Below are 22,885 nucleotides of genomic sequence, written 5' to 3'. Positions count from 1 at the left end.
GAGTAGAAAAATTAGCAATGCATAGCATACAAACACTTTGGGAATTCGCCTTTTATTTGAAACATTTTTTGATACAGTATACATGAATATTGTGAATTCCCTAAATACGTAAATTTATATATGTTTTATAAATATTACAAAAATGGTAATTTTCAAAATAGTCTAGAAATATCAGTTGTATGTTGTATTTTGTGCGGTTTGCTATTCTTCAGAGATTTATCAATGACTCTTAGTTTGTCACAAGGTTTGTAAAATGTATCTTTAATTTCCAGACATTATAAAACGAATCCGTTTAACAGGGAACTTTACTTATTGGGCTATTGCACTTAAAATATTATATTTAATCATAGTTAGGTTTACCATTGCAAAGAAGTTCAGCGGCTGTTCTTATGCAGGATATGACAATGAGTTAGAATCTAATGTACGCGTTAAAAAAATACAACTTTAATAAATATCATAAATACATATAAATAAATCTTGTGCGGTTTTGTTGTATTAAACTTTCAGCTAAGCCTTAAAGGCTTCAAAAAACACTTGTAAATGTATATCAACCAATCTTTTCCAATATCCCAAATTGAGATAAATGCAGTACTCGTTAGATAAAAAATATAGTATGTCTTTGTGCTTATTCATATGATTCTACCGCCCCATCAGGTACAATCATTGCTGCTGGCTTGGACATGCTAAACGGTTGTTTGTTAATTGGCATCATTTCGACCACTTGTATAGGAGGTTCCTCTCCTGGCTGTAACGGATCTTCTCCAACCAGTTTGGCTAGATTACTTTGCGCCCAACGACCAGCACGACCATTAATTGTTTTATCTTCGCATACACACAAGAATAATGTGTCGACGACCATCTAAAAATTCATAAAAGTTGAAAAGACTGCGAAAAATACTCAATGTTTAACAAACCTCGAAAAGTGACAATACAATATGAGCAATAAAGAAGGAAAATACGATGATCAGAATCACTGGTGCCATATAAAAATTTAAACCGGGCATATCTTTCAACACAAATATACCAATAAGTCCAGAAATCGCGGCCACCATAACTTTTCCAAGAAAGAGTACAAAATCACCCACACTATTAATCGTAGCAACTTGCAGAGCATTGGTTGCCATTGCATTCCATGCCTAAAATTATACAGAATAAATATGTAATTTAAGATACCATCAAAATGTCAAAAATAATTAGAAGGTAGTAAAGCAAAAAATTGTTTTTTTTTTTCAGAAATGTTATCTGCTGAAAAAATGACAATGTCGTTGTTAAATTTAAAAAAAAAATAACGAACTATTAGTACTGTTTCAGCAATGTAAATGTGGTTTTGGTAACAAATATCATCAAATTTATGGCATTGCAGTAACACGAACAAATTATCTACATAGGAGTGGAAATAATTGATAAGTATAGGTCAAACAATCCCAGGGGAATTCCTTGTTTCATTATACACGACTTTGACTTCTAATCTCAACGTTCCAAATTTGACTGGTGTCTCCACTGGCCCTCAGTTGATATGTGCTACGATGGCATGAAAAGGGGACTCTATATTAATCGCTAATAGTTGGAAAATTCCCCACCAGCCAAAATCCCAGGGGAATTCCTTGTTTCATTATACACGACTTTGACTTCTAATCTCAACGTTCCAAATTTGACTGGTGTCTCCACTGGCCCTCAGTTGATATGTGCTACGATGACATGAAAAGGGGACTCTATATTAATCGCTAATAGTTGGAAAATTCCCCACCAGCAACACTAAATTTCTGCAAAACATTACGCCGAAATTCGTATAAGGCAATACACCGGTCAGTACTAACGTAGACAGACAAAACAATCTATTCGTAGTGGAGTGACAGAGATTTGCCAGACTTACACGCATTCCAATTAGAGCAAACAGACAGTAATCTAATTGAATGTTCATACATTCCCAATAAACTGATTGTTAGTTCTAATCGTTTGAATTTTAAGATGGAAGATTGCAATTAAGTAGCAATCTCTATATACTTACAATACCGGCAGCTGGACAAAAATTAATCGATTCTATAGCCACAACGGTATATGCATTATGGTTTAGAAAACGAATGAATTTTTCCAGCAACCAAAATCCACAAATGCAGCATTTAAGACAGCATGCAGCACATTCGGAGCCCTTATCTTCACCTTTTTTCAATCTAAAATAGAACGATTGAAATAGTAGGTAATAGGTTATTGAATATATTTTCATATTACTCACTTTGCATAAAGGTATGTTAAAATAAGTCTTGGTATCTTGAAAATAGTAATAACGAATGATCCTTTCGCCACTGTACCTAAATGATATTTTACCAATCTGGTGATTGCATAAATTGTAGGAGTAGTTGTGGGTTTGTCGAAATACCAAAAAGCTACAGCAGCAGCTAAAGCAAATTGTTGGCAAGCAAAAATGAATTCCGTTGTCCAAATGAGACCAACAACATATATCCAAAACATGCTCTTAATAGTTTTCGCTTCGGTATATTCTATGGGTATAAAGCCTGGAATTAAGTAGACAAATTTTTAATACGAAATATTTTAAAATATTTAGTAGTGCGAGGAACAAATGAGTAAAAACGTGGTAAATTGTGTTAAAATTTAAATGTATTTACAAGAGATACTATGTCATAAACAGTTCTAATATTAAAAAGTAAAAAATATACAATTATTATCAGAAACTGTTATTAACAATGTATTTTGGTCTTCATTTCTCATTGTTGTTTATATAAATATCAGTGCCTGTTTTCAAGAAATCCTTTGAAATAATTGGAAATAGACCAAAGAAACGTCAGGGAGAAATCATGCATTTTTATTTGTTGCATAATAATAAGCTCAATAAAACATTGTTGACATTGGTCAAAGACAAAATCTAAAATCATAATAAATGTGGTACAGGCTGGAAATGTGGTGTAGTAACTTTTTTCTCTATCTAACAACATGCGAATAACTAAACCAAGTTTTATTTTGTGGTTCTTAATTATTTCGTTTTGTGTGAAGGTATATTTTCAATTTATTAATTTTCGGACTGACGAGTACTAAATGAGCATAAAATGGTGTACCACATTACCTACACATTTAATAAATTCGTGCTTAATGTGTTTTTTAATAAATTCGCAAATATATCCGAAATTATGGATTTCATTTTTTCCTGATAATTGCGTGGATGGCTAAGTCTAGTAAAATAAATGTGGTAAAATCTTAGCCTCGTGGGAGAAAAACAAAACAATTGGCTATCGAAAAACAAATGGGTATACCAAATTTGCTGCACTCACCCTATATTTATTTTTACGCAACGTTTTTTTTTTTTGCATAGTTGACCTATTTTTTTGAACGTTTAATATGTATTTTAATAGAATATAGTAATTCAGTGGAGCCATATTTGAATTCATTCTTTTCAATATGAGGAAAATGATACGATTTACAATGATTTACAACACGTAACATTTCGAAACGTGCTTAGGGTGAACGGCGCTTTCAGTTTCTAATAACGTTCTCGTACATACTCAATATAGTATTTTTTGCACGAACTTATTGCGTTAATATCTGGAAAGGATCGTTGCTTATGTGTTTTAGGAATAGTACCAATATATTTGAATTAGCTAGCTGGCCAAAGAAAATTTGAGCAAATAAAATACTCCCCAAAGAAATCGGCGTCAATTAAAGTGCGTTTGGAAAATAAAATAAAGTCGAATGCTAAATTGAATTTAAAATGCCATTCATTTTGAACTTCTTTGCAAAAAACTATTTGAAAATTTATTTCTAATTGTATATACATATATAGTCAAGTACATACCCAAGTAGAAATTGTAGGATCTAATTAGTTATGATTACATCTTAAAATTGGCCTTTTTAAATTTGAACCGATGTAGATACAACTATATGTAAGACATTATATGTGGGCCAATATTGCCATCTAATCATATCTGATTCAATAATAATGAGATATTACGCAGATCTCGCCATTTTTCGATTTGATTAAATTTGATGTGATCATACCAAACTAGGCCTCTCAATTATTACACTGGTACTACGGAAGAGTTAAAAAAGTTTTACAACAAATGTGTATTTACATTACTCAAAGAAATTCTAAATTAACAGGTGTATATAAAAACAAAACTCTAAAGGTCACTTACGTATGATTTTTTTTTTTTAATTTGATTTCCCCATTAATGTTAGAGGATATATTTAAATGTATATATATTTATATTTATATGATCTGTTATTAATTAATTGGTATTAAAATATATTACTTACTGCGTGTATTATTCACAGCAACACCATTTGACTGAGTGTGTGTATTATCGAGTGGAGCAAAGGGATTATTATTGCCTGGGCTACTAGCCGTTGTTATACATAGAACAACAAATACCCAAAATGCTAAGAACAGAGCCAAAACTATGAATGCGAGTAGAGGAGCAAAAATCAATCCCGGAAGATTCATCATACAATTACCAGATTCCTCAAATAAAGCTGTCAAACCAGAAAGTTTGTTTTTCAAATAAAAGATGATTACTATCAATATGATCTGAAAATGGGCAATTAGACAATTCATTAAGAGTAGAAAAACAAGATTTGTTATAAATTCGGTAGTACCATTGTAATTGTTGCTATAACAGCTAAAGTAAGAACTGCTTGTTGATTGCGAGTAAACTCCTCAAAATATGAAAACTGATGATCAAGTTTTTGCTTGTGCTTTATTGAATAATAGGCATACCTAAAGAAAGGAAAAATATATTAAAAAGTGATGGTACATGAACCGCATAACTTCTCAAAATTTCGAATAAGGTTGAACACTTAAGATCTTTATTTCGTTGAATTTGATTTTACTATAGATGAAAATACGTACCATAAAGCACCTGTTAAACCAACACTGGATACGATAACTAACGTACATATTAACCACGAAACAATGCTAGACAACCAATGCATTAATACCACTAGTGCGATGGAGATTACTGCAATTAAAAAACACGCATATATCGACTAGAAGATCTAAACATTTCAAGATTACTTACGAAAAGCCAAACCACATATAATCGCTATATAATGCCATGTAGTATAGATATCGCCAAGAAACTGTTGTGCAGCATCCCAAGAGTTGAGCATATTATACATGTCCTTCACTGGAGCATTTTTACTCTTTGGCATGCAACGATGCAAAACGGGCGAACTGAAAAAGATTCCAACATGATTTCCTTCTTAGCGTTAGAAGATGAAAATAATAAATGATAAAAAAGAAGTTGATGCCTACAGAAAAATTTGTAAATCTTACACAGTTTATTTTTTTTTTAATTATTAATAAACCCAAATTTATTCATTGATATTGATAATCGATTTATTGGGTCTTAACATAACTTCGTGGAGTTTTGCATTAGAGTTAATTTACAACGATTTATTTTGTTGTTTCAATTTTTTCTGTTCTAAAAAACTGTTACGTATTTGATAATTTAATTGTTCGTTCAATGGATCATCCAAGAGGAAAAAATCAGCTTGTCATTAATGTCAAAAAGCAGCCGAAGCTGAAGTGTGAGTAAAGAAGTTGTATTAGCGTTATCTACCGTCTAAAAATGGTTCGCGAAGTTCAAAAATGGCGATGTTCACCTACAAGACACGACTCGAAGCGAATGACGAAGAGCATCCGAGTACACTATTGGGGAAGGATAGTCGTCCACAACCCGAAAAACTGAACAGTGCAATGAATTGGTTTTACTCAAAATTAGTGTATCAATGTGAACAAACTAAGAACTTAGTTGTGAACCAATATTTTCCTTTTTTTTTGTTAGAAAACAGTTATTTGTAAAGTGATGTTTATTTGGAAATCGATTTACAATATAGATATATGTATCGCAGTATTGATATATGTTATTAATTTACCTTTCATATATTGGAAATTGTGGACATGGCCCCAACGTACTGAATAATTGATTCAAATCTTGTTTGCTGTCTGATAACATGGACATTTCGAAGTCGTAACGACAAATATGGTTTTGTGATTCCGAATAATATTTGACGACATCTTGTGGATTAAGAAGTGTTTTTGTTGGACATTCCTTGACACACACTTTCAATGATTTCTTTAAATGTTTAACATCAAAATATAGTAGATGTGGAGTGTCCAATGTGTTTCTACCAGAGAGAGGAAAATTAGGATATTTTTCATTTTTTTTAACTCCACATGTATTCCCAAACGAATCGTATCCATTTATGACACGCAAAGGATTGCCATACACGAATGAAAATATTGCAATAACAATCTGCAAAAACAAAAGTAATGACATATTAAAACATAAATCATCAATGATGATGATGAACTAAATATGTAGATACATGCATATATCTGTACCAAGTCTTTTGAACAAGATAAACAAAAGTTTCTCTTATTTATTTTTTCCATGTACTAAAAATTTTAACACAAACGTCTATGTGACCAATTAACATGCATTACAAAGAATCATAAAACTAGTACATAACAGATAAAGTATATTAAATTAATGTTCTGGACATTTTGACAGATTAAATTAATCAGAAGGTATTTTCGCAATTCTTCCAGTTTTGACACAATTTCTTTAACATATATATACAAAACATTTGCAACTAACTATACCATGAACTTAATCTGGGTAATAAGAATTTTATGGAGTGGTCTATTCCAAATTCTCATTGGGTAAACGAATGGTCTGTTATAATATATTGATATTTACCGACAAGTAAATATGTGATTCGGCCTTTTCAAAACATTTTATTTATTTATTTTTATTTTATTTATTTTTTCTTGGCGAATCCAAGCCGCAAAGCCATATACGGATTCCAAAAATACACAAACATAGCAATAATAACAAATTATAAAAATTATGCGCTTAAAAACTAGTATCAATAAGTGACTAAACTGAATTTGAAACAAACAAATACACAATAATTAAAACAATTAACAAAATTAAGAATATTGTAGCTACTTACTACACTGCGTATTATTTTCTTCAATGGCATTATTTTTACATTTTTATGCCTCAAAAAAATTATTATAGAGCATAGATTAAATGTACAAAATGGCGTCAAAGGGATATCGTTTAGTTAATTGCATAATTTGTCATAAACTGATCGTTATAGGCATTTATTCTCTATTTTTGGAATTCGATAAAATGACCGGCTATATGTATAATAACATATTATAAAAAGTAAATTATAGACGATTTTTAAAGTAGCTGCATCACAAAATTGAATTTCGGAAAAGTACAATGACCAAAAATTAATCGTTCTCGAGTTGTTAATATTGAAGTACCAAAACTGTTCACAGAGGTAGAAAAAACGTAAAACAACGAAATAAATTAACGCGCACATTATTCGAGAAAAGTTCGATAATAGAAAGATTTTGAACGTTCGTTGTTTCGAAGTAATAACGAATGTATTTAGGCTTATTTGTTTTTGACAAAGACAGAGATTAAAGTCATTTCAGTCTAAGAAATTGTTAAGTGCGGGTGAAGTGTCTTAGCGAATCTAATGGGTGATACGGTCAAAATTTGGTCAATATAAACTTGACGTATTTCTTTCAATGTTGCATTTAAAAAACCTGAACACCCCTCATTTTGAAGGTGTGTGTGTAGAATGTTGCTCCTATTTTGATTTTGGAATTCACTCTTCAGTTGTCAAAATGCCGTCCAAGCAAGAAGAGCAGCGTATCAAAATTTTGCTCGCGCATCGCGAAAATCCGAGCTACTCGCACGCAAAACTGGCAAAATCGCTAAAAGTTGCCAAATCAACCGTTACAAATGTAATTAAAGTGTTTGGGGAACGTTTGTCGACAGCTAGGAAGTCTGGATCGGGGGGGAATCGAAAACCGGAAGCCGCTGAGACGAAAAAGAGAGTTGCCGGTAGTTTCAAGCGAAACCCTAACCTCTCTCTCCGGGATGCCGCTAATAAGCTGGGTGTATCGTCTACAACCGTGCATCGAGCCAAAAAACGAGCCGGACTATCGACTTACAAGAAGGTAGTGACTCCAAATCGCGATGATAAACAAAATACGACAGCCAAAGCGCGATCCCGGAGGCTGTACACGACGATGCTGACGAAGTTTGACTGCGTGGTAACGGACGACGAAACCTACGTCAATGCCGACTACAAGCAGCTTCCGGGACAGGAGTTTTATACGGCAAAAGGAAGGGGAAAGGTAGCAGATATTTTCAAGCACATAAAACTGTCAAAGTTCGCAAAGAAATATCTGGTTTGGCAAGCCATCTGTACCTGTGGCTTGAAAAGCAGCATTTTCATAGCTTCCGGGACTGTCAACCAAGAAATTTACGTGAAAGAGTATTTGAATAAACGTCTGCTGCCTTTACTGAAGAGACACGGTTGTTCCGTACTGTTTTGGCCGGATTTGGCATCTTGCCATTACGGTAAAAAGGCCATGGAGTGGTACGCCGCCAACAACGTGCAGGTGGTTCCCAAGGACAAGAACCCTCCCAACACGCCAGAGCTCCGCCCAATTGAGAAATACTGGGCTATTGTCAAGCGGAACCTAAAGAAGTAAAAAAAACTGCTAAGGACGAGCAGCAGTTCAAGGCAAACTGGCTTTCTGCGGCGAAGAAGGTGGACAAGGTGGCTGTACAAAATCTGATGGCAGGTGTCAAGCGTGAGGCCCGGCAATTCGGATTTGGAAAAGCGAAAGCCTAAAAGAATATTTTTCCTGAATTTTATACTAATTGAACTTGAAAAAGAAATTTAATTTGATTTTTTAAATAAACGATTTCACCGATTTACACGCGTTTTCCCTTGACCAAATTTTGACCGTATCACTCTTTAAAAGAGGTAAGTAATTTATTTATATATCTTTAAAAAACTACAAATTTTCTTTCATGTTTAATTTTCAGATGTATCCAGGAAAATGTTACTCATTGATTATAGTCCTTTTCAATGGGATAGCCACGACCGGCTTAATAAGAAATCCCGCGCAAAGAAGTCAATGCAGTGCCTTAAATCACTTTAAATATATATTCCTAAATGTAAATATTTTAAGTACTTTGTGCGCAACACTAATATCTATAATATTTTCTATTATAATTATCTATATTGTGTTGTAATAAAATAAAAACAAACTTGAAATTTTTCTTTTACTACACAACTTATAATGGGAACAAAATGGGAATAAAACAGTATAGAAAACCTTCGAAAGCGGAATGATATCGAATACGAAATAGATTCGTTAACGATCAATTATAGATATCGCGAAAGATTCTTTAACGAATCACTAGCAAGCCTTCGAAAACGAAGAGTTTTCTGGCAGTAACAGCACGACAGATGAACGTTTTTCGAAATTTTTTCGAACCATTCTCGATATCGTTTTCGATAGTTTTCTTTGAGAAAAAACCGAGAATATTTCTATATCGAATACGATAACGAACGTTGTGGTCAAGTGGGACGGTTTATAATAACGGTTTATTTTAAACAAGCAATGTGATGCGGTTTGTGGTTGCAAATGTTTTGTACAGAACTGTATATATGTATATATAAATGTTAAAAATAGTAACCGCTTAATTAGACTAATGTTTACTACGAAAATCGAACATAGTATCAAATAAAAATCGAATAATAAGTCAAAACATATGTTAAAATGTAATATGTATACATAGATTATATCTTATATTATTTATTTAATCAAACCGATCCCATGTGGACTATGTGTTTATAGATACATAAGTAAACTAGTAATTAGTAATTTCATCTAATTGGATAAACGCAAATTAAACATAGAAAATGAATCACCACAATTATATAATTCAAAAATCTGATTAACAGTGGTCCATTTATTAAATATGAATGCTACAAGATTTGTATATATAGGATAAATAAAATTAACTATTCAAAAGAAATGGCAAACAAATAAAAAATGAAAAGGCGTGGTAATGGTATCACCAACAAATATTTAGATTTGGTCGGTCCCAATTTCATTCAAAGTTACGGCAATATATTTGAACAACAGTGTTGCCAGGTGATTTTTGTACGTTCCCCCAACTCTTAAGAAAAAAAACCTAGTTCCCTAGTTTGTTTCATAACTATGACTATTGGTGTTATTTTGGACAATTCTTCTATAGAGAGGACTTTTAGAATTTCTTCTTTAAGGCCGGTATGCACCTCTAGCGAAATTTTCGGTAGCAAAACTTTATTTAAGTCTACAACAAAAAAACAGGGCTGTGTACACAAATTTTAAACCAGCTAATCGCTTTTAAAAATTGTTAATATATGTTCCAAATATTCCTCAAATAAATTGTTTATTATTTACAGACCTTTTTAAACTTTTACGCACACAATGATTGTAATAAATTAAATGTTTGCTGCCAAAATATGCTTTTAACAACCCTGTTATTTTCATTAGAGGTGCGTACCCGCTTACGAAATTGAACGCTACCGAAAATTTCGTTAGCATAAATAGCAATGCATTTCTTATGGGAATGAAATTTTTCGCTAGAGGTGCATATGAGCTGAGTACTATGTTCAGTTTTCAAGCTGAAAACCAGCTTGTTTTTTTTATTTTTTTTTTTATTTTATTTACGACAATACAATAAGCCAGAAAGGCCATATATATTTTCACGGTTACTTTTTTTAGTTAACTAATTTAGAAATATAAAATTATTTGCAATCAAATCCTTGGTTCTTTTCCATCCATTATTTGACAAGACTCGATCAAAATATAATCGTCTTCATAAATATATTTGTACTTTTAATTTAGCGTTTTGGTGAAAAACCCGAACATAGTACTCACCTTTACTTACAAACATATATTCAACAAATGTAATAGTTACTTTTATAACTATGATTATATTCATTTATTAATTAAAAATGATGACTATATCATTTTAGGATTAGCATTACATATTAATAAATAAATAAATAAGAACAAAATTGTGAAAAACTACTTCAAAAATTCATTAGTTAAAAGCAGATAAAACGTCATAATTCAAGGTATAAATATTTGAAGTATATAAAAATAAAAAAGAGAATTCAGTAAATATATACATTATTCGACAAAGAGTCAAAACTTTCTAAATCTTCTGAAGTACAAAGTCATGACACTCTTAAAATGTTGTCAGCTGTTTAAGATGTATTTGATATGGGTATCGAAAATAATGCCAATTCATGCTTATATTTAGGAATTTGGGTTGACATCCGGTATATATTTTTTCTCCGTATTTACGCCAGAATTGTTTCGAATTTTGTTGAAAGTAATCTTTTAATAAGATGTAAGACATTTTTTACTCCTAAAAATTCTCCATACTTTGAAAAAATCCTAAAATTTGGGGGAAATACCCAACCTGGCAACACTTATGGGCAACAATACAGCGAATGAAAATAGAGTAAGCATTTATGACGCCATACAATTTTCTTCAACTTTTACTTTCACTTTTTTGTATCTACTAATGTGATTTTTGTTTTGAACGTAGATAAATCATACATTTTTTGACTTACCAGAAATAACCAAAATAAAATATAAAACGCTAACCAAAAGGTGTCTGTGCATGTACGGTATTTTGGCCGATTTGTCTGTTGTGGCTCATCTTCTGAACTTGAGGCACACCCCATTTTTGGCTTAAATTAAGACAAGCAAAGTGCGAAGACTCTACGTTCGTAAGAACACACTACACGAAGTCGTAGTTTGTAAGCGCTCCACAATTGTTTTTATTATTCCACTGGTAAATTATTTAACAAAAGCTTGATTATCACCGCCACAGATTTGTTCACTGTTTGCGACTTCAACAAGCAGCACTACTTGTTTATTTTGGAAATATTCTGCAGCGAAACTGAAATGTAGCATAACAGCATGGTAGAATGAAGTAGTAGGGCAACAGCTGATTATTCCCAATGATATAGACATAGACCAAGGAAGGTATAGACATCTCAAGTGAATTCACAGCGCTGTAGTTTGTCTGCGTAACGTAGAGGGTTCTGTTACGTCTGCAATTGAGTGATTTTTTAATTTGGCTTTAATTTATTTTCTTTCCTTTGTTTTCTTGATGAAACACCAAATATTGTAAAAGCATATAAAATTCTATACATCCACACCTTTTTTGTAATGCAAATTGACTGATTTGTACGGTAATTCTCGTTTTCAAAAAAAGAAATTGAGTCACTTGAACCATGGTGAATTGTCAAGGTATGTCTCTATTTTAATTGGTCTATGATATAGACCAATTAAGGTAGAGACATCTCAAGTGAATTCACAGCGCTGTAGTTTGTCTGCACACCGTAGAGGGCTCTTATATATAATCTGAACATAAATTTATATATATTTAAATTGAATTATTAAATATAATTTTTATTATAATTTTCTATCTGCTCATTGCGTTGTAGTATTACTATATTAATCATATATGGCCCTACTGGGCTCGATTAAATAAATAAAACAAATTAAATGACATGAAATGAAACGAAACGAAACAATAAAAATTTTGTAAAAGCATATAAAATTCTGTACATCCACATCTTTTTTTTTAATGCACATTGACTGATTTGTACGGTAATTCTCGTTTTTCAAAAAGAAATTGGGTAACGTGACTGCGCAATTGAGTGCGATGTCTGTGCACCATTGACCAAGAAAATATAGAGACATACCTTGATAATTCACCATGGTTTTGTTTATTTGCAGTGCGCAGTCATTCCACTCAATTGCGCAGTAAAGTGACTCAATTTCTTTTTGGAAAACGAGAATAACCGTATAAATCCCAATAAACACAAACGTTTGAAAAATACTAAAATTCAATAACTTTTCAAACATTTTTTCAAAGGATTAGGGTAATATTCAAGTTGAGAAGTTGTTGAGAAAATCGCGTTCTCAACAAAAAACAGACATTACCTTCAACAGTAAAATTCAACACAATAGCAATAATTTCTCAATTGTAATCCTCAAATTGAAATGCATCGCTACTCAATAATTTCTCAAACTGGGGGGTTACTCTGTATTGCGATACGAAAGCAAATGCGATGCGATAGTTAAATGCGTTAAGAGTACAATTCGGTACTCTGTATCACTTGCGCAAACGCTTTCGCAAAGTAAACTGAAAATATGGTAACGCTTTAGCAAAATAAAGCGAAAATATGACAACGCTGGCTGCACAATGTAAACAATAACGAAAATGATAAAAAGAAATGTCAAAACATTGTAAATAAAAACATTTTAAACAATCTTCCGTTCGGTGCGTGTGCTTTTAAAACTTGCTAATCGTTTATAACAAAAAAGTAATAATTATGGATTCGATAGCGTTATGGTTTGAAGAAAATTAACATGAACGAATTACAAGAAGAATTTTGCGAGATCGGTCAAATATACTCTCCCTAAGTGACCACGGGTAAGAAAATGGAAACTCAAATTATGTGACAAACGTTTTCGAATATTTCATTTTTATAGATTTCGTCTTAATAAAGATGCGTTTATGTATGTATTAAACGCTATTAAAGACGACCTCGTCGTTCCAAATAAATCCACAGCCATTCCAACTCCAATAAAAGTGGCCGCTGCTTTGAAATTGCTTGGACAAGGTGGTTATCTACACCAAATCGGCCAAGACCATCTTTTAGGACTATCAGAGCAATCTATGTCGCGCTGCTTAAAAGAAGTTTGCGAGGTGATTGAACGAATACTTTGTCCCAAGCACAAACAATTTGAGGTAACTGCGGAAGAGACCATAAAGTCTACCAAAGTTTGGAACTGACGTTGCTGTGTCTGTAACTTTTTTGGTTTTTCCCTAAAACAATAAACAATTTAGATACAAATATAAAAATTTAATTGTGCTTACTTACATATTTGTTACTTTGCGATTGCTATTTTGTTTGCGCACGATTTTTGCGATCAACGAACGAGTTTGACATACGCTTTCGCATTATAGAGTGCGGTGATGCCAGATTTGCGAAAACTAGATGCGCAAGGTAGATACGAAAACGAATTACTGAGTACCAATTACTCGATTCGCGACAATTTTTCTTACGCATCGCAATACAGAGTAACCCCCCTGTTTTCAATGTGAGAAAAATAAAAAATTACCATTGTTGCGAATACTTTCAAACCACAATTTGTATGAAAGTCAATCCTAGTTCTAACTGAAAGTCAATACTAAATTTCTAGGGATTTTGTAAATTTTATTATTTTTTTCGTTAACAAATATAATAATCTTAAAAATAACATTAATAATATATAAAAATAATAATATAATACCAATCAAAATGTAATTATCTTATTAAACGTATTAATAAATAAAACTATGAATACATCTTTAAATATCTTAAACATTTTTACATGTATAATTCCATTTCCTCCATAATGTTGGTGTCATTAATATGCTGGCAATTTGAAATAATTACTATCGAGGAACTTGCTGGCTTGTGTGTTAGAATAGATTCCAGCAAGAGGAAATCACAAAATATCAAACTGATGACGGGATGTAAATTGATGTAATGCACACTTTCATCCAGAAGTTCTTGATATAGGAATTGTTGCACTTTGGTTTAATTGATTGCACTTTGTAAGTTTTCTGAAAACTTTTCTTTGTTGTTCCCTTTATCGGTTTTTCATCGGCCAACATCTTCCAAGAATATACCATCCAATGATTTTAGTTTTCTGCAAAACAATCGAGTTTTGTGATTTCCATTATGTTTTCATTTCACTTTTTATTTTGACTTACCAATTTGTATTTCTTCCAACTGACCACGTACTTCGTGATTTCCTCAAGAACGTTGGTGTTACAAAATTGTTATTAAAATACTGGCAATTTTCAGGAACTTGATGACCAGATAATTGGAATAAATTTCCAGCAATTTCAATTCACAAAATAACAAATTAAACCGATGATGCACATTTTCATCCAGAAGTTCTTGATATAGGAATTGTTGCACTTTGTTTTAATTGGTTGCACTTTGTAAGTTTTCTGAAAACTTTTCTTTGTTGTTTCCTTCATCGGTTTTTCATCGGCCAACATCTTCCAAGAATATACCATTCAATGATTTTAGTTTTCTGCAAAACAATCGAGTTTTGTGATTTCCATTATGTTTTCATTTCACTTTTTATTTTGACTTACCAATTTGTATTTCTTCCAACTGACCACGTACTTCGTGATTTCCTCAAGAACGTTGGTGTTACAAAATTGTTGTTATTAAAATACTGGCAATTTTCAGGAACTTGATGTCCAGATAATTGGAATAAATTTAATTTATATCGCATCATCGGTTTAATTTGTTATTTTGTGAATTGCGAATTATCATCCAGTAGTTGTTGATATGGAAAAGCATAAATACCAAGTTTTTTTGGTTGCACTTTGATTTATGGAAACTTTCTCTTCTCGATAAGCCACTACCATTTTTCATCGGCCAGCCTCTTAAGGTGTCAAGAATCAGCATCCAAATATTTTAGTTGTCTGCAAAGAGATTTGAGTTTAGTGACTTCCTTAAAGTTTTCATTTCGTGTTTTAGTTTTACTTACCAATTATTATAAGCAATTTCAATTGATTATTAAAAAATGTCCACATTTTTGTATTTCTTCCACGAACTTTGTTGTCCAAAGTAGTATTGAAAACCATGTGGTTTTTTCGTTGCATTTCAGGGTAGTGTTTTGTCAAAGTTTTCTCCAATTATCTTCAACACATTTTCAAAGTTTTCGTCAACATTTTGCCAAATTGGTTGTAATTCGCAAACAATTTGAAGATGAATTGAAGATGAGCTTTTTCAAGTCAAGTTGAATTTATGTTGAAAATGATATTTACCCTCAAACTGAAGAGGTGTTGCATTTGAAAAACGCTCATCCTGTGTTTATTGGGATTAGTCAATTTGCATTACAAAAAAGGTGTGGATGAATAGTATTTTATAAACTTTCACAATATTTGGTGTTTTAACGAGAGAATAAAGGAAAGAAAACAAATTAAAGCCAAATTAAAAAATCACTCAATTGCAGACGTAAAAGAGCCCTCTACGGTGTGCAGACAAACTACAGCGCTGTGCATTCATTTGAGATGTCTATACATTCCTTGGTCTATGCTATGTGTGCACTGCAAATAAAAAAAATCATTGTGAATTGATATAAGACGTCTTGGTCTATGGTAGTACCTTAATTATAAACCATATAAACAATTCGGGTTTACAAACTAAGTATTCGGTAACCGTGAATTATTTATATGTTTACAATTTTATCATATTCAATTTGAGCAAATATCTAAATTTATTTTGCTTTTAAAAGTTGAGCAAAAAAGGAGAATGTCCATGCGTCCTGATGATCACCGTAGGAAATGGGACAAAACAGAGTTCCAGAGAAAAGCGCAAGAACGATTGTTGAATCAGGCGAACGAAAAGAATGATGATGGTGAGTTGAATGTACATCTGCATACTATTGTTTATTATAATTCTAGAATTGTTGATGTTTTTACAGAACCGGTACAAAGAGAAAATCTGAAACGCCGAGACTATAAAGTAGATTTGGACAGCAAGCTAGGAAAAAGTGTTGTTATAAATAAGAACACACCTAGCTCACAATCCGGCGGTTGTGCCGGATTGTTCCTCCTCTTCTTCCGCCAAGCGGAAGAAGAGGAGGAACAATTGAATCACTTTTTTTGTGAAGGCGTTAAATTAGCTAGTCCGGCTTTTGATGAATCACTTTTTTTGTGAATAATTTGATTATATATATAATTATAATATATATTATAATTTTATTCGGATTTTATAAATTAATTTTCGATTCGAACTTAATACCCACACTTAACTAAAAAAAATACTACTTGTCAAAAATAATCTGCCAACCTTTTTATGAAATTTTACCAAAATCAATCAAATTAAAACAAGAATTTATGGGGGTATATTAACTTCGTTTTTAACACATCGAAATATTGCTCTAAGACCCCATAAAGAATATATATTCTGGGTCGTGGTGAAATTCTGAGTCGATCTAAACATGTCCGTCCGTCTGTTGAAATCACGCTAACTTCCGAACGAAACAAGCTATCGACTTGAAACTTTGCACAAGTAGTTGTTATTGATGTAGGTCGGATGGTATTGCAAATGGGCTATATCAGTCCACTTTTACGTATAGCCCCCATATAAACGGACCCCCAAATTTCATCCGATCCGGCTGAAATTTGGTACATGGTATTGGTATATGGTCTCTAACAACCATGCAAAAATTGGTCCATATCGGTCCATAATTATATATAGCCCCCATATAAACCGATCCCCCGATTTGGCCTGCGAGGCCTCTAAGAGAAGCAAATTTCATCCGATCCGGCTGAAATTTGGTACATGGTGTTAGTATATGGTCTCTAACAACCATGCAAAAATTTGTCCATATCGGTCCATAATTATATATAGCCCCCATATAAACCGATCCCCCGATTTGGCCTGCGAGGCCTCTAAGAGAAGCAAATTTCATCCGATCCGGCTGAAATTTGGTACATGGTGTTAGTATATGGTCTCTAACAACCATGCAAAAATTGGTCCATATCGGTCCATAATTATATATAGCCCCCATATAAACCGATCCCCCGATTTGGCCTGCGAGGCCTCAAAGAGAAGCAAATTTCATCCGATCCGGCTGAAATTTGGTACATGGTGTTAGTATATGGTCTCTAACAACCATGCAAAAATTGGTCCATATCGGTCCATAATTATATATAGCCCCCATATAAACCGATCCCCCGATTTGGCCTGCGAGGCCTCTAAGAGAAGCAAATTTCATCCGATCCGGCTGAAATTTGGTACATGGTGTTAGTATATGGTCTCTAACAACCATGCAAAAATTGGTCCATATCGGTCCATAATTATATATAGCCCCCATATAAACCGATCCCCCGATTTGGCCTGCGAGGCCTCTAAGAGAAGCAAATTTCATCCGATCCGGCTGAAATTTGGTACATGGTGTTAGTATATGGTCTCTAACAAGAATTGTTGTTTTTTTTTACAGAACCGGTACAAAGAGAAAATCTGAAGCGCCGAGACTATAAAGTAGATTTGGACAGCAAGCTAGGTAAAAGTGTTGTTATAAATAAGAACACACCTAGCTCACAATCCGGCGGTTACTATTGCAATGTTTGCGATTGTGTGGTTAAGGACTCTATCAACTTTTTGGATCACATAAATGGCAAGAAACATCAAAGAAACTTGGGCATGTCCATGAAGGTAGAGCGCAGCACAGTTGATCAAGTAAAAGAACGTTTTCAGGCAAATAAAAAGAAAATGGAAGAGAAACAAAAGGACTATGAACTAGAAAGACGTTTAAGAGAAGCCAAAGAAGAGGAGGAACGATACAAGGAACATCGCAAAGAAAAGCGCAAGGAACGTAAGAGAAAAGCAGAAGATGATCTAGATGGTATAGCTTTAACCGATGATAATATGGCAGCTATTATGGGTTTTTCCGGTTTTGGTGGATCCAAACGAAATACTTAAATTTATCAATAGTGACAAATAATGCATCCCTCCATGTTCGCAAGACCCAAAACTACGGTTTGGTTTCCAAATTATAAACTGTTAGAACTTAATCTTTTCCAATAATGAGGTGTCAATGATGGATTTCGTTTATAGAAAATACAAAAACTAGATTGGCGTGCAGATTTATCAGAGTAATGGAGGTGAAATTCATTTAAAACAAGACTAACGTTACAAATATCTAAAAACAAAATATTTTTAGGTGAAGTACATGTATCATCGAAGATAGTCGAAAACAAAACAATAAGAGAATCTTAACTATTTTATGTAATAAAAAAGAACCAATTGTATTCTATAATGTTTAAACAGATAAATAAATCAGTTTTTAATCTTGAAAAAAAAAAACACCACAATCTGTGCTGGCAATCCTCTCGTAGAATTTTGTACAAAATTACATGGATAGGGGGTTTTCTTGACTCGAATGTGCCTAGCAAATGAGATGAAATATCCTTACTGTGAAATTGTATTTGCCAGCTAATTCAAATACGCTTTCGTTTTTCCTTATTTTATATGTCTTAACATTTAATTATTTTTACCTTAGAAAAAAACTGATGTTTGAATTTTTTAATAATTATATTACATTAGTGGCTGCATTCATATTATCACGAGTTACAGGCGGACGTTTAATATCTTTGCGCCCGATGTGCTGAGTATTTCCTATTTGCAACACCATGTTTCGAGATGCATTCACCAACTTATGTCTTGCGTTGGAACCGTGATCCTTTCCTAGCACACTCCACTCGTTCGTGATCATTTCGTTGGAATTCAAACACTATTGAACCTACCGTATTTATCCATGCATTCGTAAGGGAATACTGCGAAACATGATATGATATAAAACGTTATGCAACATATAGTTTAAAATTATTTTATTATTAGATTAAATTAATCCACATCCAAATACATACATGTGTCATATATCTCCTACACATGATTTGATTATGCTAAAAATTTACAACCCTTTTATTGTGTATTTTTTGTCATTCTAATTTTGGAACTGTTCCAAAGTCAAATGAAAATAAAATTACACAATAATGAATGTTGGAAATAGTTAATTATGGGAAAAAATGCTTAATTAACTATTACTAAGCCTTGACAATTTTTGAAATAAATTAGGTAAACACAAAACCATGTTCCACGGGGATATCGAATGGAATGTTAAAGTATTCTATAGGCAATTGAGTACAATGTGATGATTTAAAGTCACGGAAATGTTTTCGGAGCTGAAACAGTATAAAAGGAAATAATTGAGTTATTTAATTAGAACATGTAATGTTTACATACCAAAAATTCAGCCATTTTATGTCGCACATCTTCTGGATAATCTTCTCCTATATTCATCGGATATTTTTTACCTTGATCCGATGCATAGGTAATTAAACGTGATAAACAGAGATCATCGTCGTCAGCTGTGGATAATGATGAAATGTATTAGGTTTTTAGCTGAATACTAAATCCACTAACCTGTATAGTTTCTAACCTCAAGCGGTTTGGCTAGAATTTGTTTACAACGATTCAATTGTGATGTTTGAAAAATTTGGGGATATCGGTATTTCAATATACTTAACGCCAGAAAATTTCCCCGATTTGTATCAAGTTGATTATCTCTGTGGAAGAAAAGGTATTATTTATTTACAGAGATTTTGAATTATGTTTTCTGTGCAAAAGACAAAGAATTGTATGAGATTTGACATAATAATATTTGCCATCATCTACATAAGGAATTTCGTTTTGAACTGAAAAACTTACTCCGCAATAACTTCATCTTCGGTGCGTCTGATTAAACTTATAGGTCCATGATAGTTGTGAGCCAGCTCAGCATTATTCAAGTTGCAATATTCACGAATTGCAATACGTACAACCCCACCTTAAAGAGCGCTTAATAATAGTTATATTCGTTTAAAAAAATAGTTATGAAACCATACCTAAACTAGTAGGCATGCGAGGTTGAGCCAGATACAAAATATCATCGAATGAAGCATCTATAATCTATTATGAGAATAAAGTTTACCAGATTATAGTTTGGATCTGAATTGATATGAAGATCTAATTCACCAGTGCATTTCTAAGATTTAAATATTCAATAGATTTATTTTGCTTACCACCCCTTTAACGTCTGGAAAGCACGATGCTGCCCATAATGTTGAATAACCCCCAATACTCCAACCATACAAAATAATATCTTCAACTGCAAACCCTAAATTATATATTGCGAATTGAACGACAGCTTCGATAGCGTTTTTATCTTGATCAGGAAAAGGTGTGCCCGTACTGCCTTCAAAACCCGGATGATTCCAACCTAATACTGAGTAATTTAGTGCCATTGGTGTCGCGACAATTCCTATTTCATAAAATCCAGCATTTCCTGTTTATAATAAAAACGAAAGAATAAAAGTGTGCTTAATTATGGTTTTTCATAAATACTATACCTTCTGAACAAATAACCAAAGTTTTGCCATTAGACCCTTTAGAACGATTATCGATAAAAATCGTATCGATTTCATTTGAATCTGCTGTCAAAATTTTATTACGCCTGCCATTCTCCTCTTCAACCAATTTGGCACGTCCAGATATTAACATGGGTCCTAAAATATGCGAAGGTGGTATTAACATTACTTTCGTATTTGGTAATGACAGAGTCATACTCATGTAGTTCTGTAAAAGCTTTACAGATCCAGGATATATCATTTTTATGCCAAATGTTTGTATAGCCAAATAGGCTGCGATCTCACATGGCAATGTAGCCAAACGAAATGATCGTGTGGAATTTGTTTTTGCAACTAAACATTTTTTCTTATCATCACTGTTGAGAAAAAAAAAAAAAAAAAAAATATATATATATATATATATATATATATATATATATATATATATATATATATATATATATATATATATATATATATATATATATATATATATATATATATATATATATATATATATATATATATATATATATATATATATATATATATATATATATATATATATATATATTAATTGTTTATGAAATTGATTAAAATAGTTAATCTCATTAAAATATTGTATCAAATAATTCTTTTACTACAGACCTTTGCAAATTCTTAACATCAAAATCGACTGCCCAACTCTTAAATTCGAAGTCAAACATTCTCAAGGCTCGCTTTCCTTCCTCCTCTGTTTTCGGAGATTTAAGCATTTCCATAGCTTTAATCATTTTTGTATACGACGATGATTGCGTTCGTCCCAAACCCCTCATTACCATTGATAAAACTACAATTATACCGATACTAGTGCTGATTTTCGCTAATGTTGTTATTGAGTCCATAACGAAATAGCCTCGTCGATATAAGAATGTGGCTAGTAATGGTGATGTATAGAATCCAATATTCCACATTAAATTAAGCTACAAAATAATATAAAGAAGTACGGTTATTAGCTAAATATATCATCCTGGTCTTAATTAAAATATGTCATCCTAGTCTTAGTCAAAATCATAATGTACATATTGATTGATTGATTACTTGCTTTATTTAGCATTATGTATTATATTTTTAAATACAATAATGAGTATAAATATCTACTTGGATTTGATTTTATTCAATTAAAATCTTCTGCTTAAAAATCATTCTTTTTGAAATATAATAACGAGGCATCGGTTGATTGACATTGTGAATGTGTTTGGGAATACGAAATTTTAAATTGGATATTTTTAATCATCCTGCAACGGATGAACGTTAAAAGATACCTAAGGTACCGTCCATTTTAAAACAACATTTGGGAAAATTCAGAATTTTCAATATATTACGTATGTGGTAAACGCCACTGCCAGACTTTGAATTTTAAAAATCGATTTTACCAAAAATTTTACCAGTAGGTTTATCATATTAAAGTGGGTATTTAAAGGCTTTAATATGCCTGGTTGAGAATTTATAATTAAATAAAAAAATGGCCATAACATGACCGTTTCTTACCGTTGACAAAATTTGATCTCCAAACTTTTCCAGACCACCTGGCTCATACATTTTCTAAGAGTACCATGAAATAAAGAAACTCAATTATGCAAATATGAAACAAGTTAAGAAAATATACGTACTTGTACGCCATATTCCATATATAATTTAGGACCGAGAACGTAACGTAAAAATCCCATTTTTTAAACGTGGTGTTATGACTATATTTCTATATGGTAAAATTGTTTGATATAAGTTTTATATGACCTAGTTAAAAAATAACTATCTTGGAAAATTTTCAATGCAAAATATAAATGACATCGAAAAACTTCTTCTTACTAGTTTCGCAACTCACATTGGATGATGTCACTTAAGGCCTGGTTATGCATCTAAAAATGTAGCGTAGCCGTAACATAACGGAAACGTAACGCAAACGCAAACTATCAAAAACTGGCAGAAAAACATTTTTTTTACATTTTATATGAATTTCACGACAA

General features: G+C 32.3%; 3 protein-coding genes and 3 long non-coding RNA genes across 7 annotated transcripts; 2 read left to right on the top strand and 4 right to left on the bottom strand.

Annotated features, from left to right (window-relative positions):
• Positions 1 to 22: 22 nt before the first annotated feature.
• On the bottom strand, positions 23 to 11,814 carry Ctl1 (choline transporter-like protein 1). The gene is made up of 10 exons (XM_075308418.1): positions 11,470 to 11,814; positions 5,887 to 6,266; positions 5,028 to 5,182; positions 4,859 to 4,967; positions 4,606 to 4,726; positions 4,267 to 4,537; positions 2,234 to 2,513; positions 2,009 to 2,171; positions 915 to 1,136; positions 23 to 859 (listed from the first exon to the last, which is right to left on the bottom strand). The coding sequence occupies exons 1-10, from the start codon at positions 11,581 to 11,583 to the stop codon at positions 626 to 628; spliced, it is 2,049 nt and encodes a 682-aa protein (XP_075164533.1). The 5' UTR covers positions 11,584 to 11,814; the 3' UTR covers positions 23 to 625.
• A 1,133-nt stretch (positions 11,815 to 12,947) lies between these two features.
• LOC142232880 (uncharacterized) lies at positions 12,948 to 13,778 on the top strand. The gene is made up of 2 exons (XR_012721237.1): positions 12,948 to 13,346; positions 13,406 to 13,778. It is a non-coding gene; the product is annotated as an uncharacterized LOC142232880 (long non-coding RNA).
• On the bottom strand, positions 13,368 to 14,009 carry LOC142232878 (uncharacterized). Its single transcript, XR_012721235.1, has 2 exons — positions 13,798 to 14,009; positions 13,368 to 13,742 (listed from the first exon to the last, which is right to left on the bottom strand). It is a non-coding gene; the product is annotated as an uncharacterized LOC142232878 (long non-coding RNA).
• A 103-nt stretch (positions 14,010 to 14,112) lies between these two features.
• Positions 14,113 to 16,009, bottom strand: LOC142232879 (uncharacterized). The gene is made up of 4 exons (XR_012721236.1): positions 15,470 to 16,009; positions 15,069 to 15,404; positions 14,676 to 15,004; positions 14,113 to 14,611 (listed from the first exon to the last, which is right to left on the bottom strand). It is a non-coding gene; the product is annotated as an uncharacterized LOC142232879 (long non-coding RNA).
• Positions 16,010 to 16,118: 109 nt separating this feature from the next.
• On the top strand, positions 16,119 to 18,798 carry LOC142232877 (zinc finger matrin-type protein 2). Of its 2 annotated transcripts, XR_012721234.1 has the most exons (3): positions 16,119 to 16,342; positions 17,933 to 18,596; positions 18,656 to 18,798. XR_012721234.1 is itself a non-coding variant. In XM_075303581.1 (2 exons), exons 1-2 carry the CDS (start codon positions 16,237 to 16,239, stop codon positions 18,412 to 18,414), a joined length of 588 nt encoding a protein of 195 aa, XP_075159696.1. In that variant the 5' UTR covers positions 16,119 to 16,236; the 3' UTR covers positions 18,415 to 18,798. The 2 variants fall into 2 exon arrangements, 1 of the variants encoding a protein (XP_075159696.1); XM_075303581.1 differs by having other exon boundaries at positions 17,933 to 18,798.
• A 507-nt stretch (positions 18,799 to 19,305) lies between these two features.
• LOC142232876 (phosphatidylserine lipase ABHD16A) lies at positions 19,306 to 22,720 on the bottom strand. The gene is made up of 11 exons (XM_075303580.1): positions 22,532 to 22,720; positions 22,410 to 22,463; positions 21,528 to 21,841; positions 21,099 to 21,256; positions 20,883 to 21,038; positions 20,556 to 20,818; positions 20,379 to 20,442; positions 20,203 to 20,320; positions 19,918 to 20,060; positions 19,738 to 19,862; positions 19,306 to 19,676 (listed from the first exon to the last, which is right to left on the bottom strand). Exons 1-11 carry the CDS (start codon positions 22,586 to 22,588, stop codon positions 19,566 to 19,568), a joined length of 1,563 nt encoding a protein of 520 aa, XP_075159695.1. The 5' UTR covers positions 22,589 to 22,720; the 3' UTR covers positions 19,306 to 19,565.
• Between the last annotated feature and the right edge of the window lie 165 nt (positions 22,721 to 22,885).

Source organism: Haematobia irritans, chromosome 4, assembly GCF_050003625.1.
Source record: "Haematobia irritans isolate KBUSLIRL chromosome 4, ASM5000362v1, whole genome shotgun sequence".
Classification (NCBI taxonomy): Eukaryota; Metazoa; Arthropoda; class Insecta; order Diptera; family Muscidae; genus Haematobia; species Haematobia irritans.
The sequence above is the reverse complement of the archived record's forward strand: the minus strand, read 5'-3'. Positions and strand labels throughout refer to the sequence as shown.